At 40.2% G+C, this 13,469-nt stretch overlaps 1 protein-coding gene across 2 annotated transcripts in view; it reads right to left on the bottom strand.

Moving 5' to 3' along the window:
* VPS53 (VPS53 subunit of GARP complex) overlaps positions 1-13,469 on the bottom strand; it is a 167,903-nt gene that overhangs the window by 101,524 nt on the left and 52,910 nt on the right. For both annotated transcript variants that reach the window (XR_005364750.1, XM_038548440.1), the window contains exons 8-11: positions 12,147-12,225; positions 9,438-9,581; positions 8,464-8,606; positions 4,704-4,845 (exon numbers count right to left, since the gene is read on the bottom strand). Coding sequence is in view for 1 of the 2 variants with exons in the window: in XM_038548440.1 (XP_038404368.1) it covers positions 4,704-4,845; positions 8,464-8,606; positions 9,438-9,581; positions 12,147-12,225 (508 nt within the window). In the remaining variant the exon portion in view is untranslated. The remainder of the gene's footprint in view (positions 1-4,703; positions 4,846-8,463; positions 8,607-9,437; positions 9,582-12,146; positions 12,226-13,469) is intronic.

The raw sequence follows: 13,469 nt of genomic DNA, 5'->3' as shown, positions 1-13,469 counted from the left end.
AACCTTCTCCGAAATCTGGCATATGTTAAAGGGTATCAAGATAATATCTTGGTTCATTTTGTAGTTTATTCTGATGCCCTGAAATAAAATGGTAACCACGGAAGATTTTTCCCCAAAGCAAGACAGCACAGGGAGGAGGTAAGGAGACAAGGAGCAGCTTCTTCAGGTGGGGTGCTGAGCAGCTAGACTGGGGAGTCAGACCACTTGGAACCCCAACACAGCCCAACACTTTTGGGAGCCAGTGGCCATGACTGATCCACCAGTGGCCCTGCTACTGAGGTCTACAGGCTGCAGGTGAAGGTGTGTCCCCACTTGACCCACAGCAAGATGACAGGGCCAGGCTCAGAGAGACCACCACCCACAGTGAGAAGCATATCATTTACATATTCCCACAGTGGGGCTGCAGTGAGCTGATTGGCTAAGACCTGCCTGCCTTATTGAGGAGGCAACAGGAGTTCTGCTGCCTTTCTAGAAACTAATTTTTAAGGGATAATCATTAAGGGTTATGGATCAGCCACTGTCAGGACTTGGAATGCAGAATGGTTGCTGGGTCATGCTAGGACAAAGAGTGGTCCAGAGGAAGTCTGGTCTAAAGAATTTGAATGATTTGGAGAAGTCTGTGGAAAAGATAGTTGATTATTGGGAGGGGAGAATAAAGAGTGTATGTCTTAGCAGGATTTTCTGGCCAAGGATCTTTAACCTAAAATTCTCTGCAAACTTGATAGAAGAAGCAACAACTGAACAATTGGAGAAATTTATAGGTCAATTATGCCAGAAAATTTCCAAAACAGAAGACAAAAAAGGGAAGAAATTGGTAATAAACCAAAACACAGACACAAAAACAAGAAAACAAAACCACAAAGGTTCAAGTGTTCCCAGCTGACCATGACCAACCTTGCAGAGCACAGCACCTGTCAGGAGGTCGAAGGCTACAGTCTAGGAGCCTGGCCCTGGCAGAGTGAGCTCAAGTGAAGAGGCCACACTGCCCTGAGAAATAAGCACCTCCAAGCTCTCTCCTTCCTCATATAGAATGTGCTTACAGGGGGCCACCTGCCATTGTGACATTCCTATACCTATTTTCTATTAAAAAACAATGTCTTCAAACAGCTCCTGCCAGTTTTCCCATGGTACATACCTGATTATCCTGTTCAATAGGTTCACCCTGTCCAGAAGGGGCCTTCCTGGCCCACATTACACTACTCCTTTGGACCTGTGGTGTACTTCCTAGTACAAATGAGATGTGATATGTCCTGGGACAGCTCCAAGTTTATAGGCTATGCTGGTCATCAGATACAATGGGGCCATTTGTTCCCCTGTAATCCTATAGTTCTAAATGTAAAAGCAAAATCACCAGGGAGTAGGGCCCAGCCAAAGGAGGAGAAGAATGGTCTGAAACAGGTGTTTGGCACTAATGTTATTCAAGCAGCCTTCACTGGGATCTATTTCCCACACAGTTAGCTGGAATACTGGCTCATGGAACCTGTCCTTATGCTCCCCTGACCCTGCTCAGATGGAAGCCCCAGGTGCATAGGGGGGCACTCCCACGTGGGGTCTATGTTCAATGCTTAAACCTCCTGTTCCCAAGCAGATCTCTTTGGGATGAACCAAGAGCTGCATGAGTCTCTCTGAAACCAGGCCAGAAACAGCATGGGTAGGGCAGAGAGGAGGGCCAATGTGAGGCTATCAGTCACTGCTAAAGCCAACCAAATACTTCTCAAGAGAGAGATGCATTCTTCTTTCAATCGCATTTCTATCATCTATTATTTCCTTTTGTGATTTGCATCTTTTTTTTTTTTTTATGGGCATTTTCATTTGTTCCATGGCCAATTTTTGTCCTTGTTAGTAAAAAGAAACCGATTTTGAACATGAGGTAACAAGCAGAGCAGTATACCTATGTATTTTTATTTTTTAAGTAGGAAAGAGTGTTCTGTGGTTCCTTGTATTTTATTTCAATACGGTCATGTCTGGCCTGAAGCAGGCAGGGCCTTACAGATTTGCCTTAAAACTGAGTGCTGCCGGCACCACTCTTCAGCCCAGTATCCAGCTCATGATGCACCTACTCTGAGGCAGGTCTTTTTTTTTTTTTTTTTTTTAAGATTTTATTTATTTATTCATAGAGATGCACAGAGAGAGAGAGAGAGAGAGAGAGAGAGAGAGGCAGGCAGAGACACAGAGGGAGAAGCAGGCTCCATGCAGGGAGCCTGACGTAGAACTTGATCCTGGGTCTCCAGGATCACGTCCTGGACCAAAGATGGTGCTAAACCACTAAGCCACCCAGGTTGCGCTCTGAGGCAGGTCTTACAAGGAGGCATAGAAGGGATTCCACTGAAGTCCCAGGATTTTAGGCCTAAAAGGGTAGGGGCTAGAGAAGGTAATAAAGGTGAAGGGTGAACAAGGGAACGGGACTCCAAGCCCAATCTCTGCTCTTCCCTGCTTCAACCAGAGTAGCTGTTTTTCTGTATTTACGTATTAGCTGTGTGACTGCTAGTAAGTTTTAAATGAATATAGGACCTCCCTCCTATAGCTGATGAAGCAAAGTGACCGCAGGAAAAGGCACTTACAGCAGTGTAGAACACACAGTGGATGTTCAAAAAATGTCAGTCAATATTCTGTGTGGATTCCACATTAGAATTTGTTAAATAGTTTGGAAGTCACTGTTTTGGCTCATCTCCCTCATTAAAAAAATCAAAAACAAAACTGAAAAATAACTTCATTAAAGCATGTAAATACAAAAAAGTATTTTTAAAAAACTACTCAAATGCATTTGTGTAAGAAAAATTCAAACATAATACCAGAATAAAATGAAAAAATAATTCTTTGCTTCTCCACATAGTCTCACTCCAACTTCCTTCCCCAGAACATCCATTATTGTCATTTCTAGACCTTTTTCTTAGATATTTATACACATAAACATGCTCTTTGTTTCTTAAGTGTGGAATTACACCATATATACTGGGCTGTAGCTTATATTTTCCACTTGACAATGTATCTGAGATGTTTCTTTTCTATGATAGTACATCTAGATTGATCTCCCATTTTACCACTATTCCATATTAAGGGTATACCATATTTTATTTAACTATTCTGCAGTGATGAACATTATAGAAATCTCCAAATTTATTTATTTTTAATTTTTTATTTATTTACTTATTTTTTATTTATTTTCTTTTATGGCTGCAGTTCACCCCTTTCTTGGTACATCTTCCTCTACAGGTATGAATTTTTTTGTAGACCCTATAACTAGTTGTGAAATTTAAATTTTTGATACATGACAACTGGCTCTCCAAAACGGCTATACTGATTTGTATACTAGCACTAAAGTCCTGTATTGTTAGTCTTGTAATTTTTTTGCCAACCTGATGTAAGAAAATTAGTATCCTGTTCTATTTTTTTTTTCCATATTTATTGGCCAACTATTTCTTCAGTGAATTTCCTGCTCTGTACCCATTTTTCTAGTTGGTTACTTGCCTTTTTCTTATTGATTTAAAAAAATTTATTTTGGATATTAATAATTTGTCTTATAACTTAAGCTGTTTTTTTCCCCAGCTTATTGTGTATCGTTAATTACATTATTGGTCTCTTTCATTCTTTTTATATGTTGTGAAATCTTTCAGTACTTTTCTTTATGGCTTCTGGGTTTGATGTCTTGTTTATTTCCCTAGTACTCTGTTATTTAAGGATAGTTTCTTCTTTTCATGTAACAGAGGAGGCAGTTCTGAATTCTAGCAGGATCTAGATGATCACAAGTGTCTCTTGATTTGTTGGTCCAAGGATTTTCCTACCAAATCACATCACTTTTCTGTTGTTACCAGTTTTAAAGGCATTTAAGAGGTTTAACTCTCTCAACTTTGATTTCTTCCTCCTTCCCTCCTCTTCCTCCTCATTCCTGCTGGCCTACACAGACAGGTCTGTGTTTTTTTTTTGCATGACTAGGGAACAGAGATGAATCAACCACGATTTCTGCAATCAAAGAGCCCAAGGTATGTGTGTGCGCACATGTGTAATAATGCAAACAGAAATTACCATAAAACATAAAAGTTTGGTTCCTCATGGATAGGAAATCTGAAGAAAGCATATTGATACATTAGCAAGGAGGCTGGGTTTCCAAAGAGAAGTTTTTAGAGAGATGCTTTGAACCTAGTCTTTGCTTATGTAGACATTAAGTAATCTTAACTAACAACACATACTCCACTTTTCCAATGGAGGTGCATAGTTCTCAGACTTACGTACCTTGTGTTTTAATCTTTTAGTGTTTCTCTGACATGCGGATTTGTATATTTGGCTGTGAGGTTTACAGAGACACAATGACCTGGTTTGTTCACCAGAGACATTAAGAAAACAATCTCTAAAGTAAAATATACCCTAACTATGATAAAACTCAATAGTCACAAAGTAATATAGTATTTGTAATTCAATAAGTGAAGCCTCTGTAACTCACAAAATTACCAGTCTGTAAAATGGAGCCACTACTTAGATAAAATGATGACAAAATATTCTAAAAATGTGAAATACTGCATAATAGAAAACACGAAATCTACAGAGTACTCTGCATTGCCATTAACATAATTTAGTGAAATCCCTGGAATGAAAGATTGAGCACTCAAGCCACCGGATGGAATCACCGAACTTGGAAAGACTGAAGTGAAGCCCAACCACCCAAACCCCCTGATTTTGTGTTTCAGCCCCACTCAGGAAGGTCCTACCAGAGTTCCATCTGTTAGGGTGCACCCGGAGAAGCGTTTTGCAAGAAATCCCTCAAAGTTAGTTGTTCTCTGAATAGCAAAAAGAAGCAGTTTCACTTCAATTTCCTTAGCTCTGGTACGCATAATCTTGGCAAGTTCTGTCCTTCAAAATAAAGAAATAAGAATGTTGTAAAAACAAAACAAAAACAAAAACCTGTTCAAGATAGGTTAAATAGTTTATAGCTTATACCCTCCCAAGAAAGAAAAAGTATGTGGTCATTTCAAATCCTGAGGTCTGTTACCAACTAAGTTTAATGTTTGGAGAACAGAAATACATAATCTAAATAAGAATTTGAAGGTAAAATTACCCACTAGTCAAAAAAATCAAGGATTAAGGAGATCAAATTGTTTACATGGTTACTACTATTTTTAGATCTTTCAAACTTTCCATAATTTGTTTCCATATAAAGCACTTACTCAGTATTTTATAAAAATGCATATATTTTGTAAAATGTCCTAAGTCATTAATTACTGAATTATAAAGCCCTCTCTTCCAAAGAGGTCAATAACCATCTCTTCAGCCAGAGAGCAGGAACCCCAGATACAGACTAAAATCCCCATGTGAAAAGTGGCATGTACATGCTCAGGTGGTTCCTGCCTGTGAAGCTTATGTACCACTTCAATGTTCTGCTTCAGAATGGGCGCTGTAAGGAAACAGTGACCTGAGAGCTCTTAGTAAGTACTGAGCCATGATGATCTTCCCATACAAATAAATGGCAAAATCAAAGAGCCTCTGTGATTATTTGAAAATTATGTATCTGTAGGATTTTAACCAAAATTCCAACAATATGGCAGCAATAGCAGAAACACAATTAGCTAGCACAATGATAGCAGATTTGTGGCATTAGTATACTTCTAGTCTCCTACAGACTGCATTTTTCACAGAATTAGTTTGCAAGTCACTGAACTATATAGGCTGAAGAAAATTAGTTATCAGTTTCTCAAGGAATTTGCTTTCTTTGCTAATCAGGACTTAGAAAGTGACAATCACAACTGTCCTCAAATCAACATTAAACCGATGGTAGCAAATGTGCTTCTGAAACAACAGCCACAGAGAATGTACAACATCAGGACTGAACGAGCCTAATGTAAACTGTGGACTCTGGGTGATAATGGTCTGTGAGTGCAGGCTCATCCATTGTGACAAATGTACATTTTGGTGGGGGATGCTGATAATCGGGGGGCTATGCACGTGTGGGGACAGGAGTATATGGGAAACCTTTGTATCTCCCTTTCAATTTTGCTATAATCCTAAAATTACTTTAAAAAATAAGGTCTAGGGATCCCTGGGTGGCGCAGCGGTTTGGCGCCTGCCTTTGGCCCAGGGCGCGATCCTGGAGACCCGGGATCGAATCCCATGTCAGGCTCCCGGTGCATGGAGCCTGCTTCTCCCTCTGCCTATGTCTCTGCCTCTCTCTCTCTCTGTGTGACTATCATAAATAAATAAAAATTAAAAAAAAAAAATAAGGTCTACTAAAAAAAAAAAAAAATAGGGACGCTTGGGTGGCTCGGGAGTTGAGCGTCTGCCTTTGGCTCAGGGCATGATCCCAAGATCCAGGATTCAGTCCCACATCAGGCTCTTTGCAAGGAGCCTGCTTCTCCCTCTGCCTGTATCTCTGCCTCTCTCTCTATCTCTCTCTCTCTCTCTCTCTCATGAATAAATAATCTTAAAAAAAATAAAGTCAATAGCCAATATCCCTTAAGAAATCTTGGCAAGTTCTGTCCTTCAAAATAAATATGTGTTTAAAGTGTACAACTTGATTGTATTCTCCATGATTTTAAGAAAGATGCCTACCATCAATTATTCTAAAGTGGCTGAGTTATGCTTAGACATGGGATTTTTTAAAAAAATTAGGCTGGAGTTAATATAATTGTGCACTGTTAGAAGGGCATAGATAAGGGGTGCCTGGGTGGCTCAGGTCATGACCTCAAAGTCCTGGGATAGAGCCCTACATCAGCCTCCCCACTCAGCAGGGAGTCTGCTTCTCCCTCTCCCTCTGCCCCTCCCCCCTGCTTATGCTCTCTTTCTCCAACTGCTAAATAAAAAAATTTTTTTAAAGATTTTATTTATTTATTAATGAGAGACACACACACACAGAGAGAGAGAGAGAGAGAGAGGCAGAGACATAGGCAGAGGGAGAAGCAGGCTCCATGCAAGGAGCCTGATGTGGGACTCAATCCCAGGTCTCCAGGATCACGTCCTGGACCGAAGGCGGCGCTAAACCGCTGAGCCACCAGGGCTGCCCAAATAAAAAAAATCTTAAAAAAAAAAAAAAAAATGGGGGGATGCCTAGGTGGCTCAGCAGTTGAGTGTCTGCCTTCAGCCTACGGCATGATCCTGGACCCAGGATTGAGTTCCACATCAGGCTCCCTGCATGGAGCCTGCTTCTGTCTCTGCCTGTGTCTCTGCTTCTCTCTCTTTGCCTCTCATGAATAAATAAATAAGATCTTAAAAAAAAAAAAAAAGAAGGGCATAGATAACTTTGTTATCTATGGGCATAGATAAACTCTGTTACCACCACTGCTGCGGTATAGCTGCAAGTAAAGAATAAAAGGTTTTGACTCTAGCTTTAGCTTTGTCATGGACACACTGATCTAACCTTGGATTTTAATTCTTCAATACAAATGAACTATCTGGCCCTGGGCTACATTCATGAAACTGCAGACAGGAGGAATGACAGAAAGTCTTTAGAATGCTCAGAACACTCAGATGCTGATATTATGAACTATCCAAAGACTATAAAAACACTGCATTAGGGGCAGGAAATTTGTTTAGCAAATATTTCCTGTCACTGATGTAGATACTACCCTGTCCCTTTAGAACTATGTAGCAAGTCAGAAAAGCAAAATGATGATGGATATATACACCGTACACTGAGGCATGTGATGGAGATACAGGAGTAAATGCAGGGTGACGAATAACATAGGGGAATCTGGTGGATGAACCTTGACTAGGTTAAGTCAAGAAGGCAGGCTGTCTGAGGCAAGAGTCAGGCCAAAGGAAAGCCCCAGAGCAAAGACAGGAGCAGATGCATTACTCTTAAGGGGGAGGAAACATGCTTTGACTATAGGCTACTAGCCCAGGGCTCTTATGTACCCTTTTTTACTTTTCTCCCTAGAAGTTTCTTTTTTTTTTTTTTCCCTAGAAGTTTCTTTTTATTTTTTATTTTATTTTTTTTATTTTTTATTTTTAAATTTTTATTTATTTATGATAGTCACAGAGAGAGAGAGAGAGAGAGAGGCAGAGACATAGGCAGAGGGAGAAGCAGGCTCCATGCACCGGGAACCCGACGTGGGATTCGAACCCGGGTCTCCGGGATCGCGCTCTGGGCCAAAGGCAGGCGCCAAACTGCTGCGCCACCCAGGGATCCCATCCCTAGAAGTTTCTATTCTTCCTCCACACACATGCCCTCTCCTCTAGGTTTGGAAGTCTGAAGCTGGAGAAGTTGGAATACAGCTGCAACTGGAGTTTAGGGTTTGGTTTTGGGTTTATAAAACCTGACTTTTGACAGGAGAAGGGGTTTCTAAAGGGAGAGAAGAATCTAGCGCAGATGAAGAACTTCTCATTAAAAAGGGGACTTTCAAACAACAACAACAAAAGGTAGAAATGGTATCCAATCCACAAGACAACATAGAATTCCTAAAGACTGGGGGATTGATTTCAATCAACCAATTTTAATTGATCTCAATTAACAATAAAACCAGTAGAGTTGGGATCTACCTTGTGACATGGCAAAATTCTACTGCAATCCTCTCAGTCATGTACCACTCACGTGGAAACATACGGCCGTATTTCTCCTCATAGTCCACAAGCTGGCGTTTTATCCAGGCATAGCGTCTGTCGATTTTGTCCAGCCAGGCAACCTTAGGAAGGTAAGGAACAAAATCCACCCGGTGCTTAGAAGTAGTGTCGACATAATCAAAAACACAGAACTAAGAAAAACAGAACAAATCTCTATTTCTCACAGTTTTTTGTTTTGTTTTGAGATTTTTTAATTCATTTATTCATGAGACACAGAGAGGCAGAGACATAGGGAGAGGGGGAGAAGCAGGCTCCCTGCCGGGAGCTTGATGTGAGACTCAATCCCAGGACTCTGGGGTCACATCCTGAGCCAAAGGCAGATGCTCAACCACTGAGCCACCCAGGTGCCCTATTTCTCCCAGTTTTATTTTATGTTATTTTATTTATTTTTTAGACACGGAGAGAGAGAATCCCAAGCAGGCTCCATGCTTGGCATGGAACACAATTTGGGGCTTGATCTCACAACCCTGAGATCATGACCTGAGCCGAAATCGAGTTGGATGCTCAACTGACTCCTGAGCCACCAAGGAGGCCCTATTTCTCACAGTTTTAAAGAATCTAGGCTACTTTTTCACTTAATCCAGAGGTTATTAACTTGGGTCTATGTTAAACTATAAGGGTCTGTAAATATCCTAAAACTGTATGCAAAGTTTTAATGCATAGGTACATTTTTCTGGGGAGAGTATGTGTAGCTCCCATTAATTTCTCCAAAAGGTCAGTGACCTCAAAATGGTTAAGAACCATCAACCTGTACAGTCAGCCCCTACCAGGATTCACAGTTCAACCACCAACATTTTTAGGCAGTAGTACTATTAAAATATAAATCAGATTTGAGGGTACTTAATTGTCAATAAATTCAAATGTAATATCAATTTGGTGTGGTTATTACTTACATCTTGGTTTTCTTGAAAAAGTACTAGATATTCTGACAGATGCTGTTTGATAAATTTTTTGATGATTTCCTGTTTGATTCTAGGATCCAAAATATTAGCAACCAGACATGCATCTCGTAGCACATTGCTGGGTCCTCCTGGCCTCTGGTAAAACAAACAACACACACCAGTTCAAGAGCCAGATGCAACCTTTAAATCTCATGGCTTCTGACAGCTACTACTTCTTGTTCCTCTCTTGAAGACATTATTACTTCCACTCCCCTGACACTTATTCTTTTGCTGTGGCTGGATATTTTACTTATTAGTCGATGAAAGAATTATTAAGCTAGTCCGTAGTAGCCAATATAAAAGCTACTTTGTGAGTCAGCAAGGAGACATCTTGGAAACAGGGCCAGCAATGGTCATAGGAAATTTTGCTTTCTGAATACAAAACTGAAATCACCTTGGTGAAGAGCCATAAAATTCAGAATGACACTGGTCTCACCCCACATGTGCCATTTTCCCCTGATTCCAACCTCAGGTTCCTGTTCTTAGTGACAAACAATGCAGTGGCATTTAAAATCTAAAATCAAGTTCTAAACTACCAGACTTGTTTTGCTGACAGTCAACTACCCACAAAGGTAGCCAAAGGTAAAATATGATATTGGCCCCTTGATCTGAAAGGCAATAGAAGGTTATTGAGGGCCATACTGATACATCATGCTGGAAAGGCCTTTGTTATTACTGAAGCCAATTCAATTTCACTGAACTTTTCTTTGTAGTAACTTATTGAATGAACATGAACATGGTTGGATGAGTGGACTATAGCAAAAAGAACACCTGGAATCTACTCTTGGTTGGGCTAAATAGCTGTGTAGCTTTGGTACAGTTATTAAAACTTATCTGAAAAATAAATGAAAAAAAAAGGACTTCAATTAGGTGATGATTAATGTTCTTCCAAATCTCTATGATTCTTCTGGGTAAACTCTGTCCAATAATGTATCTGTCTCAACTGAAGTTCAAGAGTTTTTAAATTTACCAAGTTGCCTGAGAGCTAAATTGTTAAGATGCTGACTCGCTCTGTGCTGAATGGTTGTTATGTCATCTGCTGAGTGCTCTGACTGCCCACCTCTTGTTTCTTGATGAAAGTGCTTGATCTGATAGAGAAGACACAGAAGCCGAAACCGATGGGCTCATGGATTCAGATATTTTCATTTAGAAAGGACTTAGGTTACCTTGCACAATTTTAATGTCTTGATTTCTATTTGTGAAAGAGGAATAGCAATATAAGGCCTTTAAGAAAAGTCAATAGTCATTGAAAGGGAAAGTAGAAAACTTAAAAAAAAAAAAAAATTAGGTTACCCAGCTACAGAAAAAGGAAGCAAGTTGTTAAAACATTTTTTTTTAAATTTCATCTGCCTGGTGGGATCTGAGAAAAAGACATAAAGTAGATCAAGATTAGTTTCTTCTGAACAATAAAGCTGGGGCTTCATTCATATCTTACTGAACCTTTTTGCAATTGGGCTAGAATATATAGTAAAGCAGACCTTGGACTAAGAAAAGTCTGGTGCTTATAGTTTGTGAATATCTTGCAATTCCTTTTTACAGAATGGCCTTCCAACATCCATACTCCACAGTTATATCAAATGAATAAAGAATATAAAATCCTGAAAGGAACATATTTTACAAATGAAATATCTGATTACTTGAAGGCAGCCATTATAGATGCAGACATTAAAATCAAGAGCAGGTTTCCTACAGGAAGTAATCTACAAAGTTGGGGCAGCTACCCCCACCTACTTCCTAAGTTTCTTTTATGGAGCACAAAGAAAAATGATTAAGATATTTCCAGTTATTGAATTATAGAGCAGATCCAGGAAACGTTCCTTGGCTCAGTAAATGAACATCTATCCCCATCTCTACCCACCAAATGCAGTGAGGAATGCTGCTTGCCTGTGTGTACTTTGGTTTGTTTCTGTGTTGAATAATTTGTTCTCTTGAAATGCTCAAATAATAGAGGAAAAAAACTTCTGAAGAATCTTCTCTCCCTGACATACGCAACGCATTAAAATTACATCTGCTACAATTTGAAAGATAGAGCTAAAAGCAGTTACCCAGAACAATGACAGCCAACTGAGGCAAAGCTTGTTATGGGAGAAGGGTAACCATAGCTCACAAGTGAAATACCATGGCCTTCGCAGACACAACACAAACAGCTATGCTACCAGCAAGAGCTAAAGGGATTACTCCTAAAGAACAGGATTCTGGTCATTAAAAGTGAGTCTCTTAACTGTGTCACTTTGAGAGTTACATAAGCCTGTGGATGCTCCTCCCAGCCATCTTTTCACCAAAATGAAACCAGTAAGTTATGTAATGATCCTAAAAAACACTGTGGTTTGGAAAAAAAAAAAAATTTTTTTTTTAACACAGCCATGAGAAAAAAGGAATTTGCTAGGCAGATGAGATATTAGGTTTGACACACATTAAATTAAACCAAAATAAATCCTCATTCTTTGATGTTTGGAAGAACACAGATGAAGATTCAATGTTGCTTTGGGATATTTAAAATCAAGGATGGTCTTATTACCCTGAACCTCTAGCAAATAGTCTTACAGCTGCCAGAAGACAGTGGATTCTTCCACTTTTGGAAGAATAAAGGAAGAATAACAGTAGCGGGTGTGAATTAGGCAAGAATGGTGATTATGTCTAAGATTGGCGGGAAAACAATACCTTGGTGCCTTGGGAAGGAAACGCTTCTTCAAAATCAGCCAGGATTTGCTGTCCTAATTCAGTCTGGGCAGCCTTCACTCTGTAGGGAAAAGAGAACATGTCACTGCCTGGTATAATTTTCATATATCCATAAGGAACTATGCAAAGATTGATCAGGCTCAGAACTGTTCAAGTCTTTAGAGATCATCCAGGGAACAGGGAGGTGGTAGCTAGATAGGAGAGGTCGCATACTAGTTAGTAGCAGGTTTATGACCAGAACCCAGGCATCTGATTTATGCTCATGATGGATTTTCTATATCCCAAAGTTCTTCTAGGCCACTCTGCTATGAGGGAGTATATGTTAATCTTTACAAGGTATTATCAGAGGGTAGTTATGCTGTGGGAAAATGCTACATAAAAACACCCAATCCAATAGAAATCTATGTGGGGTTACTGCTATAGCTGCACCCCTGCTCCTTGGAGTCCAGAATGCAGGAGGGCTCCATAATGCCTCAGAGATGTTTCTTTTTCACCCTGCAAGCCAACTTCAGGATCCTAAGTTTTAACAAATGAACAAAAGGAGGGTTGCCTGGGTGGCTCCACTGGGTAAGCCTCTGACTCAGTTTTGGTTCAGGTCTATACTCAGTGGGGAGTCTGCTTCAGATTCTCTCTCTCCCTCCTGCTCTCGTGTGCTCTCTGTCCCTCAAATAAATAAACACAATCATTAAAAAAGAATTGGGGATCCCTGGGTGGCGCAGTGGTTTGGCGCCTGCCTTTGGCCCAGGGCCCAATCCTGGAGTCCCGGGATCGAGTCCCATGTCAGGCTCCCGGTGCATGGAGCCTGCTTCTCCCTCTGCCTGTGTCTCTGCCCCTCTCTCTCTCTCTGTGTGTGTATGACTATCATAAATAAATAAAAAAAATTTATAAAAAAAAATTGAACAAAAAGAATGTTTTCTAAAGTAAAAAGAAAAAGCTCCAAAAGATAAAATGAGCTGTAGTGTGGGAGTGAAGGCCATTGAATGAAGATGAAATTCATGCCCACTGACAACCAAAACAAGCTAGCTTGAAAGGGGAGGTCAACCCAGTGATCTGTGTGTCTACCAGGAGCTCAAGAAATCATTGTCACACTGAAATAAGAGGAGAAGCAGTTGGGATAAGAAAGGAACTGTGCGTGTCAGCACCACCTGCAGTGACCATGTCCTTCTTCAGTTGCCAGGAGCTAGATGCCTTGCACCAGTCATTCATTCCCACAGAGCTGACTGCCCTGAGCCCAAGGCAAATATTTTACCTTTGCTAAAAGCACCATAAAACAATGTTCTTCCTTTTTTGGTCTCCACCCTGTTA

Source organism: Canis lupus, chromosome 9 (assembly GCF_011100685.1).
Source record: "Canis lupus familiaris isolate Mischka breed German Shepherd chromosome 9, alternate assembly UU_Cfam_GSD_1.0, whole genome shotgun sequence".
NCBI classification, from domain to species: domain Eukaryota; kingdom Metazoa; phylum Chordata; class Mammalia; order Carnivora; family Canidae; genus Canis; species Canis lupus.
This window is presented reverse-complemented; position numbering and strand designations above follow the sequence as displayed.